This window comes from Myiozetetes cayanensis, unplaced genomic scaffold, assembly GCF_022539395.1.
Source record: "Myiozetetes cayanensis isolate MyiCay16 unplaced genomic scaffold, myiCay2020 scf6-25, whole genome shotgun sequence".
Taxonomy (NCBI): Eukaryota; Metazoa; Chordata; class Aves; order Passeriformes; family Tyrannidae; genus Myiozetetes; species Myiozetetes cayanensis.
The window spans coordinates 37576870-37601938 of record NW_026087853.1 but is presented as its reverse complement, the minus strand read 5'-3'; the positions used below and the strand labels follow the sequence as shown (position 1 = coordinate 37601938).

Sequence of the window (25069 nt, the reverse complement as noted above, 5' to 3'; positions counted from 1 at the left end):
CAAAAGCCACTACTCAGAGCATCAAAAGCCAGCTGCTCCCTCTACCCAAGGAATGAGTTCACACTGTCCCTGCATTGGGGGTGCCTACGTCAGGTCACATATTGCCACCTAGCCCTGAGACAGAGGAAACAGTCATTATCCCAAGAAACAGAGACCCCAATCTGGCATCCACTTCATGCTGCTTCCTTTACATCAGCCTCCAGCAGTCCTCTGCTGCTTCCTGAAACAAAGATGGTATCTTCACTAATGGTTACTGAAGGCTTTTTCTTTCCCTGTGAATTGGTCAAGTTCTTTTGAACTCAGCCAAACTGTCAGCACCCAAAACTAAGGAAGAACTTGCCACAAAGACTAAGGAAGGTGCAGCTGTGTTCATTCTACCATCTTGTACTTTAACCAAACATGCCCAATTCTAAATATTACTGAAAACACTGAACAATCATCCCCTATTCATGACAGTTTTACCCACCTTTATCATTTCAGCTGGGAAAAGATGCCAGAGTGGAATGAATCCCAGCCTACTTAACAGGTTTCTTGCAGGAAGTTTTTCCCTTATCTTTGGCTGGCCTGGTGTGTCTGTGTCCTCAGTGCTACTGTCCAAGGTGCAGCTCTTCCAAATGCCACCGTCCATATCCCAGGTGCTGACAGAAACCTTGCAAATGTGATTTCCTCCTCCCCGACAAAGCCTTCTAAGAAATCCCTTAGGAGATTTGGTCTCCCCTTCCTTTGACTCCTCACCCCCACAGATCCATCCCCAAAAATGCCACTTACCAAGTGAAATAATTTGGATGACAGGAAAAAGGGGGTTAAAGACATTTATAAAAAGTTGTATTTACAGACCATTGCCTAAGCATGAAACTCTCCAATTGACAAAAGTCACAATTTTTGTAATCTAAGTGTACAAAGTGCATGTCTTTCCCCTTTCTTCTCTCTGCAGCAGAAGATGGGGGTGGGGGAGTATCTCTTTTTCTTTATACCTTTCTACCCTCAAGACAGTGGGAGTAATATCTGGGTCAGACTGAAGGGGACAAAACCTGCTGATGACTGGGCTATCCACCAGGCAGGCTATGAATACTACTCTAGAAGAAAGTAAGGTTAGGAAAAGTGATTCTTTGTTTGTGTCAGTTCAACCCATTGTTCAGTCTGCCCAATGCATTCCCTTGGGAAAAAGAATACAGGGTAAGTGCCTCAGGGAGTGGGAAGGAAAGGTTATTCAGCTATTCAAAAATTTACTCACAGACTCAATTCAACCATTTCAGGTTTCTCAGATACATTTGAGTCAGTTTCAATTCGCAGCCCTATTGCTCTGGGTTCAAACATGGGCTCCAAAACTGAATCTGATTATCCCAGTCAGAATGGGAGACAACTCCTGTACTCCCCAAGCTGCTAGTTGCATAAGCTCACATATAGCCCCACACTATCTGTGCCAGGCACGGATGAAAGGTTTTGGACAGCAAACGAAAACTGTGCCAACAGCAGCCCACTGCACGGGACCAGCTACTCAACCTAATCCCTCTTGAAAACAGCCACAAGAGAGAATTTTCTGCAGTACTACCCTCCCTTGTGCTTTTGGTGACAGGCGCTCTGCCAGCACTGTGCTGGAGTGACATGTAAGAGGACTGGGCAAGGAATGCATGGTTAAGAGCCAGGACAGCTACACAATCGTCCCGCTAGGCTACAAAACACCAGCGTGAATGCAAATGGCAAGGAGGAGCAGCGTGCAGGGCAAGAGGTACAGGAGTGTACTGTGTAGAAACTCAAAACACAGATGCCAATACAGAAAAGAGCAAACAGAATGGGCACACAGAATGGGCACTGGACTCTGAGCTTGAGGAAGACTCACTTCAAGGAGTTGATGTGTCATACATCCTCCATCAGCATGAGGCACTCCACAGTCTACACACCAGACATAAGTCACTTCATTTGAGAGATTCAGGGAAGGAAATGCTGTTGAGTGCTGGGCTCAGGTGTAGCTCCCTTATTATATGGGCCACACCTAATCTGAGACACTGCTTCATTCATATCAAGGCATGATCTTATTCTCTGCAGAATTCTTTTTCTCTCAGAGTGCCTCTTTCCCAGATGTCAAACACCTCTGAAGCTGCCCATTCCAGGCAACATCACTATGGCTCACCTTGCAGCAGCAAGATTCTTTTGCAGGAAAGTTTTAAGTGCCTTTTAAGTGTAAGTTTGTATCTGTTCCTGTGCTACAGTTGACCTTCATTTTGTTTCCATCCTACAGAAGCACTACCTTGATTTACTCAGAAAGCATTCCCTCGTCAGCTTAACCTAAGGAAAGAAATACCAAGTTTTCCTTGTTCTCTTATAGGACGGGTACTCTATTTTTGACATTGTAGCAGTTTCCTTCTCAACACCTACTATAATTTTGAAGTAATCAGCACACATCACTGCCTAGTAGTATTGATGAGAATGGATGTTCACTATTTGTGAGACACGCAGATGCTGACTCCTACATCAATGCATCAAGTTGCATGCACTGAGCCACTGTCAGAAAATAAAGATACACCTGAGAGTGAACAAGTTGACAGAAGGCTCTTGCTCCCTTAAACATGGACAGATTTGGGGCATGGTTGAGAAGAGACATATTTGGCTCTTTGGAGGTCAGAAAGCCAAATGTTCCCAAGCACAAGTAATGCAGTGCCCTTCTGCGGCAGCTATTGGAATTACACAGTTATATGAGACCCCAGATTTTCTGTTGCAGATCACAAGTTCCAGTCCCTCTGTGGCAGCCGTCCCTACTCTTCTGGTCACCTCTTCAGCATTCTCCCTCTTCATTTGTAGGGTGCTCTTTGTTGGCTGTAGGAAAAAGCAGAAGAGACAATTTGCCTTGACCTTCCCTCTCATACTAAAAAATTGCCAAAACATGTGACCAGTTCTTTCCCTCCTGGGATCTGGAGCATTGCAGGCAGATGACTGGACCTGATTGTTCCCCTCCTCTAGCCCATACCCTCACCACATGGGCAAACCTGGCTGCAAACCCGCTCTGTGGAAGGAGAAGAAGCTTCACAGGAGAAACCCCACAACTGTGCTCCATGCCTGCTCCAGCAGCAGGGCACAGTTTTCTGCTGGACAACTGATCTAACAGCTTATCATGCAAAACAACCAGTGGGCAGACCACTGCCAAATTACAGGGTTATGGAAATACAGTTAGGAGCCACATCCCTCCACAAGAAGTCCACTTTGTTCATTACAGTGCAGGGAGTAAATAAGATTGAGCCTTGTTAGCTTCCAGAACCAGGTACTTTAAGCCAGATCATGCTAGGAACTACTCACAATCATAAACTCTTGCCAGGGATCTCTGAAGCAGGGAGGCCTGTCACTTTAGCTCGTTTGTACAGTTCTTCAGTGCATGGCTCTTCTGCTCCCTCGTGTTTGCGTTTTGGAGAAGCCTGGTCTGCCTGGGACAGCCTCAACCCTGCAGAGGAAGAAGAGTCATTGCAACAGTTTCCCTGCTTTTAGGTGGCCTCACAGGTACACCCAGGCCTAACCTGCCTGGGAGGGAGGGAGAAATGGAAAAAAGGGCTGGGAGAAAGAAGACTGTGCAGTCCACCAGCACAGAGATGTGTTGCCACAGGCTCCCTGGAAACTTTTAAAAATGCTTTGTTAAAAGCAGAATGAAGTCACCCAGAACAAACATAAAAGCATTCTTCTTTGACAGAGGACGGCTTAATTTTACCTGATTACCCCTACAGTGATCCACACTTCTCCCTTAAGTGGCTGCATATGATCCCATACAGGCAGGAAAAGATTAACTTTAATGAACTATTCTTCAGCCCTTTTACAAATGAAGGCTCACTGGATACTTCTGAAGAAAGCTGAAAGGAATGTGAATGTGATCTATGTTTTCCTAGCTACACACTCTCTTCCTATTAGAAAAGGATCCTCTTCTCCTGCCTATCACTTTTAAGTCAACAGGAAACTCAAAAGCACACAAACAACTTCAACTCACCTGTACTGGTGCTGCAGCCCTGCCCTGAAGCCGAGTCTGTGACTGGGCCACTGAGATCTTCCACACATGAAGGGACTGATGCCAGTAAACCTAGAAAACAGCAAGAGGATATTACATTAAGAAACAAAACACACATGGGAACACCTTAGTGATCACCAAACAGCACATCCATATCCCAAAGCAGGATGAGTTCAGAGCTGCACTCACACAGTGCTGACCACAGACACATACTGTGATCCAGCAGCATATTTGTTTAGGATGCATGGCCTAGGTTTTCTTCCAAAGTGAAGAATGGACCTCTGGTGATATATGGATGGTGACTTGCTATCAGCAGCTCTCAAAACTAATCAAACTCTACCCCTCTTAGCTGTCCAGCAGCTCAGTGGAGCTCTCCCTGGAAACCAATTGAGCAGACTTGGCAAGGACTGCTTTCTCTTGCAAGGACTGGCCAGAGAGACGAGTGCTATCTATTTTAAATCATGACCTTTCCTCCCAGCATTTTATCTCATATTAGCCACAAACTTTTGCAATTGTTGGTACTTACAGAGGCCCCGATAGCGTGACAGCTGCTGGTAGATCTGCTTCATGCGCTCGATGTTCAGTCGGCTGGTCTCTGCGTGGTTCACCATGGGTTTGGGGTAGTCCACCCCAATGATGCACTTGGCTGCCTTCTGCACAGACTCTGGGGCATTCCATGGTTCATAGATATATCGTGAGGGGAAACCCTTTAGTTTGGGCAGATATCTCCTGCAACACAAGTAAAAACCAACATAGCGCACACAATGCACAGAAAGCACCATGCACCTGTCAGTCACTGATTGACTTGGGCTCACAGATCCATCAACAAAAAAGCCCCAGTCGTATCACTTACTTAACATAGTCACCACTGGGGTCTGTGCGACGTCCAAAGCCCACAGGACAGTAACAGTGGAAGAACTGCTGGAAGAATGCGCTGCACGAAAGCCACATCCAGCTGCCTGCGTTTACACTGAAATCTGCATCCAGCAACAGTTCATCAAATACCTGCATCAATTGGAAGAAAAGGCACTGAGACCTTCCCCAGATAGGACTTTGTGGCAGTAGGACCCAAGACACTATTTCAAATGGCAGGCACTGAGCTATGAGAACAGAGCGGCAGCAAAGAGGCGATCTGCTGGCTGAAGGCAGTTGGCTGGTCAATATATCTCACTTCCTGACACTTTCACATACGGAGGCATGGTCTGCTCACACTGGTAAAGTGCTGGCTTATCTCTCATGCAGCTACCTAGACTAAATCACTACCTAGTGCTGCAGCAAGCTTTGGGTACTGATCCTAGCCTGGCAGGCATAACAAGTGCAAAGCACCAACCGTGGGAAGGAGAGGATGCTGCACAGAAGAACGTGCATCAAAGCAAGACAAGAAGAACCCCTCTGAAGGTCCCAGAGCACACTACCACCAAGAGGCAGAAAGGTTTCAGCAGTAACTCACTCACATCCATGCACAGATGCTGCACCTTAAGCAGCACCTTCAACTATGCTCTGCTTTCTCAGCTTCATGATTAGGTGTCCCTGCCTCCACTTTTTGTGTACAGCAGTATGTACACCGGGTAGGTTTCAAGGTGGCTGTCCCTTCAGATGGCCCAAGAGGAGGGTCTTTTACCTCTTTCCTTGAGAGACTCTAGACTCAGATTTCACAGTCATGGAGCGTTCCCTGACCGGCACGGTGATGAATTACACAATGAGGAAAAAGGTCCGGTTAAGAAGTGGCATTAAACTTGCAAAGAAAACAGATGGACTAAGAGAATTTTTAACAAAAAAAAAAAAAAAAAACCACCAAAAAACCAAAAAAGCCCCCAAAACCCTAGTCCATATTTACCAGTGGGTCCCACATACATTTAGTTAGGGTTACTCAAGGCTTGTGATACTGTCAGAGCCTCACAGTAGAAGGCAGAAAGAAGTCAGGCTGTTGGCTGGCCAAGAGCCTGCTAGCAAATCCTCTCTTCCATGCACCTTTTACACATGAAGCAAAAGCCATACCTGTGTGCCCATCCTTGAAGTGAATGCCAGGGAGGTTTTGGTTTCCTTATGGCCTCCTGCAAATATCTGAAAATGCCAGGACTTACCCTGACTCCCGATTCCCAGCTGATCCAGAGGTCACCCCTGGTCAGGAAGCAGGCCACCGCGTGCCTAGCCAGATGGTGGATCCATCCTTCTTGTCTCAGTTGGGTCATGATTGCATCTATCCAAGGGAAGCCTGTCTTGCCCTCTGCCCACTTTGCCAAGGCTTCAGGGTTTCTGTCCCAGGGAATTTGTATGCAGATGGGATTCCCCTCCATGCGATCAAACTTCGGGTTGTTGGTGGCTGCTGTGTAGAAAAACTCCCTCCACAGAAGCTGTCCGTACAGAGAGAGGGGCGGCGTGCTGTTCCGCTTCACCTGTGGAGGAAGGAACAAGGGTATTCACAAGCACAGGACTGGCTTCATGCAGCTGAGCCATAAGCCACCCAAGCATTTATACACATTTCCCAAGTCAGCTGCTGACCACCACGATAAAGGAGCACAACTCCAGATCCCCCTTACCAGAAGCCCCAGTGGTTAAGTCAGAGCACTGCTTTTGGTTCACTCAGTACACTGACAAGTGACCGGACTTGTGCAAAACTAACTAAAAGGCTCTACATGGCTCATAACACAGAAGTCCACACTGAAGAACAAGGTACCAGCAGATTTAAGGTTTGCTGGAATATTTACAGGAAAATCACTTTTTCTCACCCAAGAGCCTCTTCTGTAATAGGAACTAGCTCAGCCCAACAGTCAAACATGAGGGAGGCCACTGGAACTTTTGTATCTGTTCTGGCACTGTCTGGGAACCAGCACCATGCTACATATATGCTCAAACCCAGCCTGCTCTCCACGTCTCTTTTGTCTTACCTTCTTATACAGCTCCCAGAGACGATAGTAAAACAAGCGGCAGGATAAGCAGCCAAAACGCAGGTAGGGACTGAGTCCTGTAGGGCTGGCCAGCAATGAATTGGCATTCATCCTTGGTCTTTCGTAATTTGCAACCCACGCCTAGACAGATTCAGGAGAAATCAGCCAAAACCCTCAAGTATTTGTGGGACACTGTTAAGGCAGGCCTCTGTGCAGCTAGTGAGACCACTCAGGTCTGACAGCACAGTCTCTTCTATTCACTTTCAAACACTGCTGTGAGAAATCTCTAGTGGGCAATCCCAACTTCCACACCCCATTCAAGAAATGCAAAACCTTTGCTCCAGGATTTAAGCCAGTTAGTTATTTTGGCAAAGAAAAGGATTAAATTAGCTCTGTATGCAGGAGTTAATAACCCTGACAGTTTCTAGGGATACAGGCTAATACAACTGTTTATGTCCAGGTATGTCTATGCCATTTCATACTAAAGAAAAAAACTGGGGAAATTCAGACCTTTTTGTGGAGCATTATGTTGAAAGTTTAGTCCCCTTTTAGCACAAGTATTTATGCTTTGATTTTCACAACTACCACCAAGCCACCCAGCATTAAAGAAGTACAAACTGGTTAAAATTGAGTCATGCCTCTGCAGCTGGGACACCTTTCATTACTTGAAAAAATTTGATTATTTCAGCAAGGGGTTCAAGGAATGCCAATCAGTGAGACAACCTATTAACAGGCTGAAGGACAAGGGGAAGGCATTCTTTTATAAGCATGTACTTGCACTAATACCTCAGCTAAAGATAAAAAGAGATGGTGTGCAGTGTATAGGAGGGACTGAACAACTTACAGGAGAACTTCCAAGTTTGCACTCCTCTAAAGGAAACTGAGAGGTAGAAACAAGGAAAAGAATCCTCTCTGCTTCAAACAGCAGCATTAATGATATACAGCTCTAATTCTTTGGGTCTGAGGAAGCCCAGGATCTCCCTGCTCCACACACAAGCCAAGATGACAGAAGTACTCAAAAAATGCCAAACACTCCTTTTCAGAGGCGAATGCTATGACCAGTGCTAGGAAGAACAGGGAACAGAGTAATGGGCAACACTCTACGTTTTTCATTTGGAGACACAGTCTGCAGGAATTGCCACTTAAATAACAGGGGTTACCTTTCTTTCCAAGTGTTTATCCAGCCGCGCCAAAGCTTCTGTCTCTCCTCCTTGCCAAACTGCAGGGGCAAGACCATCTGTAGGAAAGCCTGAGACAAAGAACTTTGTAAGATTTGAAGCCATGACTAGACAAACGGTACAGATACTGATTTAAGCATTAATAACAGCAACACACTACATATTACAGTTGACTGATGTGGCTTACTTGCTGCTCTAATCCTTGTACATCAGGTGAATCATGTGAATATGAGGAGCGCCTGCTCATGACACTGCACTACAAGAGCCTCTCCCTGCAGTACTTCAGGCAGCCTTAGGGTGACTTCCCCCACTGTTCACCACTAGCAGTCTCTTTGGTGTGTCAGTACTACCCCTAGGGCTCTGCTCCAAAGACCAGAGTAGCTGGCAATGGAACATCTGCTCCACAGCTCTGCCTTACAAAATACCTTGCCACTGACATCAGCAGCTCACTAGATAGCCTGGCTGCTCCTGGCGAGGCTCCTATTCTGCTGAAAGCTGGTGCTAGGGAAGGCACTGGATTAGTGCTAAAGAACCACTGCAAAGAGAGAACCAGTAACACAGTCTCCCTGCACTGCTCTGAGCTGACAGAGGAGCTTCCCCTGGCAGCAAGTAGAGCACTGTAGGGTTACAAGCAGTCTCACATTAGGCCAGGCAATAAAGCAAGTGGATCCATCCAGGACTGTGGCTCTGAAGATACTCCTGTTGTGAAGCCCCACACTTTTACAACACCTCTTGAAACTGCGCCTTAAGATACAAAGTGATACTTCCTATATAGCTGGTATGGAGCCTCCAGTCACAGACACATAGACAATATTCTGCATTAATCCTTTCTTTCCGTGCATTTAGATTCACTTCCCTGATGTAGGTGTTGCATTCCCCATGCCTCAGCCATTCATTCTCCTTCTCCAAGGAAAGCACAGAACCATAAGGCATAGCAGGAGGAATGAAAGAAGCTTCTGTAATATCTTTTGTCTTGCTAAGCTCCTAAATTGGCAATAACTGAATGAAATTATCTAAGCCTGTTACATAGTTTACCTCTTCAGGTCTGTTACACAATGCGGCTGAGATGGCAGTAGGAGGAAAGCAGCTAGTGAGGACATGAGATACTGATACACTGGTTACATGCTCAGTATCTCAGAGAACACAAGGACAGATGCAGAGCACTTCAGAGCAATGCTAAAGGGGGATGTTGGGCATTGACAGCAGTGCAAGGGACACAAGGTCCAGCACTCACTGAAAACATTAGCCAGCTCCTATGGCTAGAGGTAGCCCACGTTAGGTGAGAACACGTGCCTGCCATCAGAAACAGCATCAGTAGATCCTGTTTCAGCTGGGCAGTTAATCCTTGCCTTTGCTCTTGACACATACCCAGCTCTTCCAGCGACGGGACCCCATAAACATCATCATGGTTCTCCTGGATGTCCACTTTACACGTCTCCATCTGCTGACTTATTACCGTGCTCACTGGCTTCTTTGGGAGCTCCATACGGCTAATGATGGCCTGGAAGCGCTTGTAGGTGAGTGGTGGCTTGTGGCCATTCAGCTCAATTATTCTGGAGATAAAATAAGCACGGTGAAACAACACAGCCCCACTACCACAAAATACACAAGGAAATGACATCCAAACTGCCCCCCGCTATCTCTGCTCAGGATAGCCTTTTACTTTGGATACAAAAATCGTTATAGACCTATCTTTCACTTGATGCATTCTTCAAAGGGATACTAAAACCAAACAAACAAAATCCAAAAATACCTCAGAAAACAAAGCACTGCACATACGTTACTCATCTCCACAGGAAAAAACCTCAAAACAGCTCCATCTGAATTCAGACTTTGCATCATACCTCTCTCCCAGAGCTCCTCATCAGACCACTGTATGAAATTTCAATTTAGCTACTGCCTTTCTGTCTCCCCAAGATGGTAAATCCTAGATCTGCATCCATTCCCCTAACATCTTGTGATATCCTAACCTTATTCTGACCTTACTTCCTCCTTGTCCGACACAGAGGACCTAGCCTGTTAGTGACCCCTCCTCCACCTACCTCAGAAGAGGCAAATCCCAGTTTGTGTCATTCCTCTTTCCCTGTGATTAGGGAAATCACCATCCTCCCCCATGTCATAAGGCCACAGCAGCCCCGTGTCATGCTATTCACCTGCATCAGATCATGTTACAGAGTCGCAGTTTCCCATTTCTCTACTTCACTAAGCATCCACAGCCTGCTGGGGCCATGCAGTTTAATTTTTCCTGGGACAGAGAGCTTTGAGAAGTCCCCTGGGCAAGGTAAACTTCCCCATGCTGAAAGATGCCATTTTTAACCCCTCTTCTTCAGGGAGAGGAAGGAGTTAACAGCAAAGCAGACAGTACAGGGATCGCCAGCATTACATAAAGCTGAGGCAGCTAACCCCGCAGCTCACACAGGAGCTGAAGCACAGCAGCTTTCCCCACCCATTACAATCAACAGCTTATGCAAGGGCCAGGCTTAAAGCCGAGTGTTCCGGCGGACGCCATGTGCCATCCCTTCCCCCGTGGCCGCACGTGTAGCGGGGCGGAGCGACACGCAGGCCGCGGGCGCTCCCGCACGTGTGCGCCGCGGTGACCCCGCCGAGACCCCGCACCGAGGGAAGAGGAGCCTTCCCCGCAGGCAGCACGGTGGCAGAGATTAAAAATGAAGCCACACGTAGTCTCCTCCCGTGTTTCTGCTTTCAAGTTGCAAACTGGGAGAAGATAAAAGACTCTAACCAACAGGGCAGGGAGGGTGGGAGGGAGGGCTATTGGGATGTGCAAAGACTACAAAGCACTGTACAATTTTAGTGCCGGGTTATAAACACGGCCACAGCACTCTGCCCTGCCCTGGCTCGTGTATTTGTTTGTATTTGCCTTGCAGCCAACACATCCTGTCCTACACCACCACACCAGAGCGCATCTCCTCTGCTTTCCCACGTGCACTTTTTGGCTGTCTCCCTGTAACATCCTAGAGATGGCAAGAAATAACAGAACTCTCATGAATACTACCCACCACTATCTTCTCTGTGGCTTGCTTTGAGCCAGCCCAAGATCCCCAGAAAATCTGTAAGAGAAGTGAAGCATTTCCAGTTATAGCACTCTAAGAGAGGCTCACTTGTTTCCATAGGAATTAAGAGCTTGGAAGAGAAAAGGTGACAAAGCTGCACTGTGTCTGCCCTGAGGTGCTTGGAATGGAGGCAGGGAAGCTACTTCTTTCACAATGCCTCTGTTTTCATTTTCAGTCCTCTTCCACAGATCTGCTGAGGCTGCAACTCAGTCCAAGATCCAGACCACTATACCACATCCCAGATCCACAGCTAGAACTCTTGTGGTCAGCTAGCTATTTGGAGTAAATCACTGTGACTAGCAGGATGCCAGTGTCTGTACGTGACATCATCAAGATGGTGAATATGAATGAAGTTACCTAGTACAGCTCATGAATTCCTAAACAGAGTTACTGGATCTGGGACACAAATCTTCTGAATAGGACTAGGACAAGTTGCACATTTCACAGCACCTGACGCTGGCACAATGCACAAAATCTGGACCTTTCACAATACTGCCATAAAAAGCAGTATTGAATATTTGGTATTGCACAATACTGGATTATTATACCATACATACTGGGTATTGTAGTGCTGTTCAGCCTTTGCACAAAGATTTGTACAGGAAGCTCCTTGAGCAGGAGGAGCTTTCCTTCCTCACACTGTCCTTCTAATTCAAGCCATATAACCTCACAGGACTTTCAGCAGTGAGGAAAAAACGGAGGTCCCTCCCCAGGATTTAGTACTCCCATTTCATCCATCTCCCCCAGTGCAACGCACAGACTGCATGTGGCAATTTTTCGTGTAGTTTTCTTGAAGTGGAACAGAGAAGAGCAGAATCACTGTGTTGATCACACAGAACCTAACCTTAGTTAGTGAGCACACAAAACGGCTGTGCTACCAAACTAGCACTACTACTGCCCAGCACCACCTGACAGTAGTACCTTGGTACCAGAAGTTATGAGGGTCTTTTTCACCGTCAGTCACACAGTCACACTTTACCTCAAGACAGCAGGCAACAAAACCTAAGCAAACATAGTTCCAGCACTGCTATGATTATAAGGTTTCCAACAGTCAGTCACCTGTGACAGCAGAGCGTCTGCAGACTAGAATGCACACCCTCATAGGTATCAGCTTCTGACCTGCACCTCCTCAGAAGTGCCACAGCAGGATGGCTAAGGGGATAGGGAAAGCTGCTTGCCTCAGAAACCTGACACCTCAGCTCACTTACAAATAACAGGGCCAGGTTCTGGCAAGGCACTGAGTATACTCCTCCTGCTTCCTAGCAGGAGGAAGAGCCAGCTGCCAGCGCTCGGTAAGCAGGCTGCTCAACGCACCCCACTACCAATTCACGCGGACTATCTAGTTAGCCTTGCCAGCTTATGCAATTGCTCTGATCTAAATCCCTCTCCAGAGAGCTCATGTAGGGCTACGTGTACATAAGACAAGAGGTATTTCTACAGATTCAAAGAACATAACGGAGAGATAAGCAACAGATATGTCCATCCAACAGATGTTGAACAAAGTACAAACAATTCAACTTCTGCAGACACATACTGAGCAGATGAAAGATGAAGATGTGACTTGATGACAGGCTGGGCATCTGCACTGGGGGAAAACACCTGACACCAGAGCACCATGCAAGATAGGAGAGAATAAAAAGATCTGGCAGGCACAAGTTTGACTTGAACTTCTCAGATGGAAATAACCCATCTTTTTAGCATAGCGTACTGAACTGCAGAACCACCAAGGTATGCACGCTTCTCCAGTGCTTGGTTAGGATGTGCTTCTATTAAAACACATTTAACCAACATTTCAGCCTTAGGCTAGGACATTGAGGAAAAGCTGCTCCTGGATGCACGCTACAAACCTAGAAGATCACAATGTTCTTTTCTGAACTAAACCACTCCCCTGGAATAACCCAGGCCTGCCCAGGATTTTGGAAACCACAGTGCTGACCACCAGTGAGCACACTACAAAGGATTTAGATCCTAAGGAGAAAATAGGCAGATCCAGAGAAGAGACAAAACAACCTGTCAGCTGGAAGCTGTCAGACAGAATAACAGTCAAGTAAAGGCTTTGAGCAGGCTAGGATAACACCCAAGAGATTATCTTTTCTGTCTGACTTCTACAACCTGAGCATCGCTAATCTTGACTGGGAATTCCCAGATTTTCTTAGCAGTATTCTCCAGCATTGATGTTGATTTTCTATAGCACTCTCTTTCTTTGTTTTGAGGGAGAGCAGGGAAAAGATGCTTTGATGATCACACAGCTACGCTGGCAGTGCCAACAAGGGGCACATTGTAATCTTCCCACTGGGTAAAACTGGTCAAATTAGGAAGTTAACTGCACAGGTTCTTGGTAAATGTTTAAAAGGAGCTGGTGGAGGTGGTCCCAGAATGCTGTGGCCCTGCCCACTGCCTCCCTGGCTGGGCGCCGTGTCAGGGGAGGGCAAGAGGAGAACTGCTGGAATCATGTATGTAGACATGGAAGATTAGTCTAAATTGCTTAAAACCGGGCTAACAATCTTGTCAGAAATCTGATTAAAGAAAGATGAGAAGTAGGATGCTACTACCAGGTACTATTACCACCAGCTAACTATTCAGGAAAAACATTAGACTGAGCAGAGGCAGAACACATACTGTGACTTAGAAGACAGTAACACAGCTGGAGGGTGATATACTATGAGGCTTCCGGGAGAAATATAGTATCAGAACTGTATTACCATCTGCTGAGAAATCTCAGAGATGCCAAGAACCAAGAAATATCAGTATAACTGGAGTCTTCAACTCCATACACACAGACTCAGTAGCTGCCACACCCCATCAGCTGCCAAAACCCAATTTTCTAGTTGCCATAAAGGACTGCTCCATGGACAGCTAATGAAGAACCCACAAGGAGAGGCAATTCATTATTTGGTCTTAGGTAGGGCAAAGGTATAACTTAAAATGTTAGTTATCACTTGCCTGCACTAACTATGACTTTGGCATGCATCAATTTAACAACTTTCCAGGAGCAATGGCATACCATAATGGCTATGCTTTCAATAAAGGAAATGCTTAAAAAAAAGTAAAAAAGTGTGCTAAGCAAAAAGAACAAGCCTGAGAGGCAGATCACTGAGAGGCAATGATTCTGGGGGGAAAAAAATTCAACAATCACACACAAACCATGAAAAAACATTTCAGAAAGATCACAAGAGTCAAAGCAATTAAAGAATAACATCAGCAAAGACAATAGAAAGCAGAATCCTTCAGAAAAATGAAGACAAAATAGAAACCCACCAACCTGATAGGTTAAATTAGAAACCACAGCCTCCTCACACCTTTCAACCCAAATGAAAGTTTGAGAAACCTTTTAAAAAAAGTTTAAATAGAAAAAAAAATAAAATTAAAAATGCCCTTTACAGACACTCTAGGATATTTCTGGAGCCAAGAGATGATCAAGTCATTAAAAAAAACAGAGACTGTAACAGCACAGCAAAACCCTCTACATTTATTTTTGCAAGTGTATTCAATATGGAGTTATCTACAGAGGTTATGAATCTTGATTTTTTTAAAGGAAATGTATCAGATGTGATCACAGACTGGGAAATTAATGCCACAAAACAAGCTATGCTTGAACAGCAAAAGCTTGCCAGGACCAGCAAACATTCACCCAGGAAGTGTAAAGGGCATCACAAAATACACAAACTAATAGCTGCTGAATGTACCATAAAACTGTCCGAATTCTGCAAGGGGGAAAAAAAAAAAAGCAAATACAACTCCAGATTTTAAAAGTGTTTCAGGGGCATCAGAGGGAGGAATGAATAGAGTCTGCTATGTGCATTAGGCAGATGGGTAGGAAATATTAATGGAAACACTGAATGCATGGGTATATGCAATATGCTGGGGGGTTAATTTGGGCTTGGTAAGGGGAAGCTGTGCCTGAAAATCTATTAGTGACATTTCAGCCTGGGGCAAGGGAGATTCAGTTGATATATCCTACATGGATTTTTAGAAGCCATCTGACTAGACCCCTCACTGAAAAATTTTTAAGAAAGCACAGTAATTTGGGATAAAGGAAAAAGTCCATGCAGACAGAAAATTGAGATATAAGATAGAGCAGGAATTAGTTTTTCCAACAGGAAGGGAAACCCTACACAGGGATGAGCTAGGGCTTGTGCTGCTCAACATTTTTTATAAAGTATCTGGGAAGGGACAAAAAAGAGCATGATGATAAAGCCTACTAATGCAATAAACTGTCTGGGATAGCAAAAGGTAAAAGGCAACTTAAAAACTTCCCTACACACCACATGACCAGCTGACAAAAATTCCAGATGAAATGTAGTTTTGGTCATGTTGTTTCTATGCAAGATAGCTATGCAATCTTAAACTTGTTTATACAGTAGTAGCCCCTCAAATAGCTATGACCATTCTGGAAGGAAGCCCCAAGACATCAGTTCAGTGTTTAGCAGCACTCACAAAAAGCAAAAATAATGCTACTATTAGGAGAAGGAGTATTAGAAGAAGACAGTAAACATCACAGTACTCTAAAAATCCATGTCACCCCTACATTTTGCACACTAGTCACAGTTTTCACCACTGCTCTCCATCTCTAGAAATACCCCGAAATACAAAGAAAGGTGACAAAACTTATGAGATATAGAACAGATTCCACCCGAAAACTTAAACTAGGACTCTCCACCTTGGAAAAGACAAAGATGACATGAGGAAGAACGTGAGGCCCATCGACTTTGAAGGAGTGAGGATGTAATAAACACCGGTAAATAAAAATTACCAAGTAGCATCTGGTCATGAAGAAGGTTTACAAAGAATACTCCTCACTCCAAAGACAAACATTCCCACACAGCATGTGCTAACTGCAAAGCTCCTTCCCATGGGAAGTTATGGATGTTAAAGATTTATAGGAGAAAATCCAAATTCAGCATTACTGGCACAAGTCTCATCCAAAAAAATTAAAAAAAAAAAAAAAAAAAAAAAAAAGGAAAAGAAAAAAAGCAGGCAACCTGTAAGAATAGTACATCGTTGAAATCAAGCACACCTCAGAGTCTTAGCTGAAAGACTGTTTCAACGCTTAAAATCACATGTATAGAGAGAGATATAATAAGTAAATATATAAAACTCAGCATCAAAACAAAGCTCCTTCATAGCAAATACACAACAAAGACAAGGCATTCAGGTTTTAGAATAAGGTAAGTTTGTCCCAATCTACCTTATTTTACTTCTTCCAGCTGTCCTGGCACATCCATGAATTAAAAGCCCTGCCTTCATAACCTGCTTGAGACAACTGGTCAACAATCTTTATTACAATGAAGCAAAAAAAAGTAGTCCATACAGTGAGGACATGCTCAAGGAGAGCAATCAATCGGACACAGCTGAGCAAATTAAATGACAGTCAAGTGCAGAGTTTAATAAGCTTGAGGCAACACCTGTCTGTACATTCGCGTCACTGTGAGCACTTTGACGTGTTCTAATCAAAAGTGCGAGTGCACAGAGTAATCCTTCTAGGCTCACACGGGATGACAGCAATCAACGTAATGGAGCAGACTGAAGTCTTCCCAGACACAACAATCCCAGCCTAGCCCAGACAGCACCCCTGCCCTTGTTCTCCCCATACCTGTCCAAGTCATAGAGGGTGTGGGAGTTCTCTATCACCACCTCCACGCCAGCCTCCTTGGCCAGTTTGATGATAGCTGCGTCCCTCTCCTTCCCAAAGGGCTCTGAGTCGTATTCAAAGGTGAGACGAGTGACTCCCCATTCCTGCAAAAGGCACAATACACCCAGCTGTCACACAGAAGACGCTTTCTAATCAGCACAATTACAAACAAGGATTTCAGAATTTCTGGACAGTGCTAAGTCATGGAAGCTTACAGTGTGTTACTGTGAGGAACAGCAGTCTGGATTTGAGATAACCCAAGACAATTTTATCAGCTCTAGCAAACACCACATCTGCTATGCAAATTCGCAAATGTCAGGTTTAACACATCGGAGGAGGTTGAGTTCTTCTCTATTATTGCTTAGGTCTCAGCTCAGTTCCCAAGCCTAGAAACACCTCGTTTTGTTGCATATGGTGTCCCAAAGTAACCCTACCATCCTGTTCCAGCATTTGCAGAGAAGGCATTTCAGACAACTCTTTCAAGACATGTTCTACTCAAAACCCTGCATTTTTATGTGGAAACTATCATTAAGTGAAACCAATACATTCTAAATTCTTCCCAATGTCTCTTTAAAAGACATCTTAGGGAACTAGTGTCCAACCCAAAGAGCAAGAAACAGGTTATAGGAAATGCAGGACATAGGATGGCAACTGAGTGAACCTTTATGGTCTGCACAGTAGAGTATGATACCGTGATTCAGATTTAAGGTAAAATCCTGCCTTTTGGGAGTTATTTTAGAACCACAGAGCCATAGAATGGTTGGGGTTGGAAGTGACCTTAAAGATCACATAGTTCCAATCCCTGAAGTTTACCCTAGTCATGCCATGCACCTATTCTGCTCTTCATACCATTAATAGAATCCTCACAAATTACATGCAATAGGCCTTATGAAATAGCATTCAGTCTCTTCCAGGCTTTTCTAGAGCACAGACTGTTCTCAAAGTCTACGGCCTAGTTTTCCTCAGAAAATGAATCCTATGAGAAAGGGTTTCACAGTTTCCACAGCGACCCTCCCAAGACATCCATCAAGCAGAGCAGCAGCCCACAGATTTGTTTAGCAAACACTTTAGTCAAAGACAGCCAGAAATCTATAGACACTTAAAAAAACCCTCACACAGCTACCATATGAACCACATTCTCCAAGTGAGACAGTCTAAGTCAGCTCTGTATATACAGGAGACTTTTTCACCTCCAAAACAGAAACAAAGCAAAAGAACAATTATGGTTAGTTTAATGAAGACCATTAAAAATAATGCCAAGGATGGGGAAGGGAATTCAGAAGCAGAAAACAACTGCACAAGTCCCATTCTTTTCCAAACTTGCTGATCCAGTCCTAAAATTAATTTTAGGAAGGACAAAGAAATAAACCACTTAGGTAATAAGTGAAATAAAACCACTTACGTATCACTGAAAGTACATCTCAGAGAGGTCCTCCACTCATTTTTCCAAGTAAGAACATGACAGTACCCTAACTCAGAGCAGAGGTCAGACTGACATGTTCCAGGCACTGCCCTGCTCCTATGTGACTTATCAGTTTAATTTTAAACTTTTCTTTTATAAGAAAAACAGTATCAGCTAGAAGACCTGAAAAAGATGGATTTAATCTTGAAGAAATACGTATTACTGCCTTGAAATAATGGAATGTAATAAAAAAAACCATGTAAGGCTAGCAGAAATTTTAGGTAATGTCGTGGTTTTGCCCAGTTGGCCAGCCCCTGGGGCTGAGAATGGTTTTGTCCAAGTGAATTTCCGGACAAGAAGCCAATTAAAACTCTCAGTAACGCCTTTGCTAATTACATATTTAAGAAAACAGAAGAGAAGGGTTGTGTCGCAGTTGAAATTAAGAGCAGCAGCCATGTAAGAGAGAGGCGGTGGGCCCGAGATGGGCCAAGGCCTCCTCCTTCCCCGGCCCTGGGCCGGGGCAGGTGTAGCACTGAAGCCCTCCTTCCTTCTCTTTGGTAAGAGAGTGAAGAAAAAAAAAGTTTAAAAGACTAACTGCTTGGACAGAAACTGCAGCAGAAGAAATACCAGCAAAGAGAAAATGGAGTGTCCAAGGTCAAAGCTGGCAGCTGAAGCTGCAACAGGAGAGAGAAGTTCGAAGTGGGGGGGCTTGCTTCTTCCCCCTTTCGCTCTCTCCCTTCAGCAGGGTAAAGACTAAAAAATAAATCCCTGCCACCTATGGAAGTTTGTTGGGATGAGGAGACCCCTGTGCTGCTCGTGGAAGAGCCTACAATGAAGTAAGTTGATGCATGAGGAAGCCGAGACTTCATGAGAGACTTGAGATAAGGCAGAGTTCTGTTGGAAATTTTGTGACCCTGAGAGAACCTCACGCTGGAGCAAGAACAGCTTGGGTGACATGTTGGGATCTCAGTGAAAGATCCATGCTGTTGCTGTTGAAGATTTATGACCCTAAGGGGGATGAGAACCTCACGCTGGAGCAGGAACCGCTCGGGTGAGATGTGGGGATCAAAGTAAGGGATCCATGTTAGACCCATGCTGGAGAGGTCTATCAAGGACCTGTTCTCCCATGGAAAGGGACCTCCATAGGGAACAGGGGTGGACTTATAAGCCATTATCCCCTGTAACTCCATGGAAGAAGATCCATAGTAAGCAAGTGTCCCCTTGCAAGCCTATGGAAGGAAAAACCTTCAGAATCTGGGTAACTCCCAGCTTCCGGTCTTAGCCTAGGAGGGGGGTAGGCCCAGCCCTGGAGGTAGACACAGAACGAGAGAGAGATAAAGGAGTTCCAGCTGTGACGAGAGTGCTGCAGAGTTATTGAGGAGACCTGGAACTCCAAGAATGGAGAATGAGACTGCTTTTCCTCCTTGGACTGATATAAAGGGGGAAGAAGTATTTTTCTGTAAATACATAGCACCTTTACTTAAGTAGAAATTGTTGTAGATATAGTTCTCTAGTTTTAGCTTGTTAGTAATAAATGTTAATACTATTTTCCCCAAATCCAGTCTCTTTTGTCTGCATAAACCTTCTCTCAACTAATAATAATTGTGTGGGGGGGTGCAAAGCACATTGACCCAGAGCAAAACCACAACAGGTAAGCATCCAAAACTTTAAATTCATGTATTCCTACAGTTTTTAGAAGGCCACTGCTCTATGTGATGTAGTAGTAATAGGAAGCAGAGCGCAACCAACAAGAAAACTCATTAGCTGTATGACAGCAAATTGCTCCAGATATACATAACAAAAGGCATGACTAATAACTTGTCTCTTTTATCTAGCCTATAGCAAAGAAAAACTGTAGGGGCAAAAGACACCAAAGGGACTGTGAGCAGACTTCAGAGAACAAACAACACATTTTGACAGAAGAGGTAAAATTACAGACATTTGTTCAGATAGAGTGAGACAAAAAAAACTTCTGCAAAGGTTAACACATCGCTAACAAATACACTTCTCACAGTATCCATGCACAATAGTGCCTTAGCAGCGATTGTTAGCAACAATGTAGCTCAGCTACTGGCAACAGGAGCAGAAATTATATTAGATCTAAGTGCTGCATTACCACATGTGACATAACTCTCCTTCCACAACAGGTGACAGCAAGGCATGAGCTTATGTTAACTCACTGTTCAGTGCAGCAGCTCTGCAAAGGCCTGAATCCCCATGAAAGCCATAGATTTACCATGTAATGGCATAAACTTGCCTCTGTTTTTTTTCAGCTCTGTTACATCACACCTGAGATACTCCTCAACTCACCTCCCCAGACAAAACAGACTACAACAAAAAGCAGGTCTGGGTGATTCCACAACCATCTCTCCAAACCCCAGACTCTGCCAACTACTTTTTGCTCTTTAACCAAAGCAAGCATTTTTCTCCAACAAAGTTCTAATTATCCTGTGAATACCTTGAACTAAAATAAAGAGGTCATGAATGCTGATAGCCAGAACTTATTTGCAGATCAAAAGATAAAAATAACCCAGACTCTGAAAAGACTAAAAGCAGCACATACTTTGTGTCATGTGTTAAAATGCAGAAGCCAAAATAAGTATCAGTGCCCCTTCTCACCTGCATAGTGCTATTCTCCTCCCCAGTACTGCCCTCCTCCAGAAAATACACATCAGAACCATTTAGTGCAGGAGGGTACAGATTCAAGTTTACCTCTCCTTCTCAGCAGCTGGTCTCTAATAGGCTTTGGGGACACTAGTTTTGTCAACCATATGTTCACATGACAGTCCAAAGTCGCATGACAAACCCAACTCATAAGACTACGGGGAACTGTGTTTTTTCATTTAGTTTTGACACTCTAGCAAAGCCACCATCAAAAACCTTCAAAGACATGGGAAATACAATCTTGGAGCAGGACACAGAAGAATGATACTGCTTGAGGAGCCTCAATATTCAAGGAGATGCTCTTGTCAGCCCTGACATCTGCAGCACTGACATACCACTTTAGAAATGTATCCCCCTAATCCATCATTGAGCAACAAGGTAACTGAATATTCCACATCCTAACCAGTACATCAGCAAGAAGCTTGGATCCAAGCCATATTCTGCTGCTGAGTTGACTGAAGTGCATCCTTGAACAGAAGAAGAAAAGGAAGGTCATCTAACATAAAAGCTTCTGAATTTTGAATTTTTAACACAAAGTCCTATTTGCAGTTCATAAAGATCAATGTGCTTTTCCAATTGTCCGTAAAGGTGTACGGACACAGCAGTCTTCCAAAGTAAAAACTGCAGGAACCAAATGACCAGTAGGGAAGAAGTTCTCAACACAATAGAGTCAGGATGTTACAGGGCAGCCCTGTGAGAGCTGACTTACAGTAACGAAGGTCAAGACCACTATCCAAAAGAGAAGCCTGATACGAGGTTACACCCTACTACTAAATTTCTTTGCCAGTCTGAGTTTAGGAGTGGATCTGGCTCCCAAGTTGGCCCTGATAGATAGTAGTTAGCAGTAGTTAAAGACAAAAGTTTGTTTTAGTGAAGAACTGGTTATAGTTAAAGAGATGCCAAAGGAATCTCCAATCATCAGTGAGTGAAAACAACTTTAGCACCAGGTCATCGATTTTTTTTTCACTGTGCTCCAAAAAATTATTCTCTTACTTTAAAGAGTCTTGGGAAGACATCTGTTGGCTGCCCTCGCACAACAAACAAGCGAGAGTTTAGTTTCCTTAAACTGTTGTCCAGATCTTCCAGGGACTGGAGTAGAAATCTGCAGAGAAGAAACAACAGCAGTTAATGTCAGTCAGATTGGTTGCAGCTAAAAAACAAATGAGAATTTGTGCGGAACTCCAGCAAAACTCCATCACCAAATCCAACTGGAGTTCAGACAAGAAACAGAAAACAAGAATTCATATTCATCCCTGGTCTGTCTAACAACTGCTATAAGATTGCAGCTCCTGCCAGCTTGTTCAGATGCAAGAGGTTTCCAGGATTTCCTTCTTCCTGAAATCCCCTTCCCATGCTCTCCCTCAGAGCTGGGAGAACACTCCTGCCAGATGCCCTCTCCACATTATAAGACATAGAAAAGCATAAACCATATAATTCCCTACTGTATTCTTTCATAGGTTTTGGGGCAAGGAGGGATTTTGCATATGAAGTAGAAAAATATCGATGGAATTTCTCCAAGGAATGTAATGAAATACTGCAAGAACTGCGCAAGTTTTACAGTTCTGGCTACAAGTATGCCATGTCACAGCAGAGAAATGTACTCTCCTAGCTCATCAGTACCACACGACTGAGCACCAGGATCTCCTGAGGCAAGAATCACATGTATTTAAAATACTTGCAAAGAGAACTGCAATTCATCTTTCACCATGAAGACACATAGATGAGAGCATACCAAGGTATTCGTCTATTCCCTCTCACCCCAAAACTCCAAAGACCCATGTAAGTGCTTTCTGCAGGTAACTGTGTGTTTGACTGATTCCCCCACTGAGTTACAAACCATTAAAGGTATCATCTTTGCTTTCCCACTCACACAGGTCCTCCCACCTACATAATCACTTTGTTTTGTTTAACTCTGCAAAAGACATCAGCTTTAAAACTTTAGTCTCTCCTCAGCACCTGGCACGGCTGGCAAACTTGCAACCCTTTGTAAATGAGCCTGCCAACTTCTACCTTTCCCTCACTCCTACACGCCCACTCTGCAGCGTGATCTGTGAGGCAGGAGTATCAGCAGCAGCTCCCTTAAGACCACACACAGCTAAGGAAAGCTAAACTACAATTAAGTGGGGGTTTCCTCTCGCCTCAGCTGCACTGCCCATAGCGTAAACTGAGCTTACACATAGAACAAGCTCCCACTGCACATCTCAAGGGACTAAAGGACGTGGGGTTCATGGCAAGAAGGGCCCTCTATCAAAAAGCAGAACATCTAGAACCAGGTCCAGGTAAACAAACCACTCCCCTAGCCCACAATTCATCTATTAAATAGGAATGTCAACTTTCCCAGGTGTTCTAAAAATTTATCAAGCATTAGTCCTGTGTGGCTCACACATCCTGTGCAGTTAAATAACAAGGAACTTTCAATATGATAAATATGTGAGAACTAGGTAAAACATAAACATTTGCCTTTGGAGAACAGAACTCTGAATAAAAGTATTTGCATCAAAAAAAAATTAGCAAAACAAAGCCAAGTCTCTCAATGGGAACTAACCGAAATTTGGTCAACATAACTAACTTGCTAATACATTTTTCCCCAACAGCCAGTGGTGCTGGTTTCTGACATCTGCAGTAGGCACACACCTCCCAGAAAACATTATTTAAAAATCTTCAGTTTGCTCATAAATTCCATGACTACAACACGAAGACCACTGCTTCCCTCCCTCCGCAATGTTGGTAGAAACAAACAAGGATTAAACAGATCAGGAACTAATCTGTTGTGCTAGTGCTTCAGTTCTTCCAAGTGGGGACAGTCAGCAACAACAGCAGCACGTGAAAGGCATTTCTGCTGCCTGCAGAATGTCTGGTCTACAGAAAGACCACTTCAGGCTCCTACAACGCTTATCTGTAACAGAATCCACAATTTTTTGTAATTTGAACGTGTACATTGAGGTAATTTATGCACATTTAGAATTTTAAGCCATCCTCTGTTGTGGAGTTTTAGAAATGCATAGGTATCACTCATATAATCCCATTCCTTGAGATGAAGCTAAGGTGCACAGCAGAGGCGATCAGTTACTACAGTTTCCCTAGTGCACAGCTACATAACATTTCAAAGGGCTCTCAAAGGATCTTTAGCCAGGTGGTCGTCCCGGGGTAGTGTGAGGGCAGGGGAAATCTGCCTCATTTGTATTCAGGGGAGTCTTGTCGAGGAGAATCTCTACCTGGATTGGATTTCCAAATGTTTAGGCAGTTGAGATCTGAGACAACAGGGTTATGTAATGTTACTGGCTACAGGTACATGAGGTCTTATTCTCTGCACACACCACTCATGCCGTACATTCTTCCATTTGGAGACAGTGGGGAAAAGCCCACACATATCTTCCTCTCTACCTCCTCAGCAGCAGCCGATATGTATTTCCATAGAAATTTGTGGGGTGGGAGGAACGCAGCTGCGTGCGCACATGCCTACGCGTGCCCGGAGCCGAAGGGCACTGGGAAGGCGTGGAGAAGCTACGCAGCGCTGAGGATTCTTTGCGCTTGTCTCTAAACCCAGGGAGCAGCGTCTCCCAAAGCTAAATGCCCATGGGTTGCTGCTCTCATACATTCGCCCAGCCGGTAAGGAGAAAATCTAATGATATTACATAAAGTTGCGGGCATCCTCCCACAGAGTCGGGCAGCACCGCTGCGGAGACCGCGCCGAGGCCCAGCGGGAACGGCACAGCCGCTCTCCCGCAGAGGGGGCCGGCGGAGCGGTGCGTGGGCCGGGCCGGGCCAGGCAGGGCAGCGTGTGCCGCTCCCGCCGCTGATGCGGCCTGACCGACACGGCCCACGCCGCGCCCAGAACGCCCCGGTACCGCGGGAGCCTCCCCGCCGCTCCCGCCCCGCCCGCAGGCCCGGCGCCACTCACCGCCAGCGGTTAATGCCCACGGCGGAGGAGGCGGCGAACCAGGGGTCCAGGATATAGATGCAGCGGAGGGATGTGGCGTCGCGCAGCGCTTCCTGCAGCGCGGGGTTGTCGTGGAGCCGCAGCCCGCGGCGGAACCAGTGCACGGAGCGGCACAGGGACGGCGCGGGGCCCAGCGCGGCCGCCATCGCCGCCGCCGCCTCCTCCCACCGCCGCGGCCGCCGCGCGCCGCCCGCCACCGCCCCGCCCCGCCGCGTGATTGGCGCGCGCCACGGCAGCCAATCAGCGCGCTGGGCGGGGCGTGCGGGGGCCTGGGGCGCTCTGCTGCCCCCCAGCGGCCGCGGCACCCCC

At 45.3% G+C, this 25069-nt stretch overlaps 1 protein-coding gene across 1 annotated transcript; it reads right to left on the bottom strand.

The window, feature by feature from the left end:
* Positions 1-798: 798 nt before the first annotated feature.
* Positions 799-24949, bottom strand: CRY2 (cryptochrome circadian regulator 2). The gene is made up of 12 exons (XM_050336592.1): positions 24722-24949; positions 21814-21922; positions 16716-16858; positions 9420-9604; positions 8034-8122; positions 6874-7014; positions 6070-6381; positions 4839-4990; positions 4512-4714; positions 3968-4057; positions 3292-3433; positions 799-2814 (listed from the first exon to the last, which is right to left on the bottom strand). The coding sequence occupies exons 1-11, from the start codon at positions 24904-24906 to the stop codon at positions 3294-3296; spliced, it is 1749 nt and encodes a 582-aa protein (XP_050192549.1). The 5' UTR covers positions 24907-24949; the 3' UTR covers positions 799-2814; positions 3292-3293.
* Between the last annotated feature and the right edge of the window lie 120 nt (positions 24950-25069).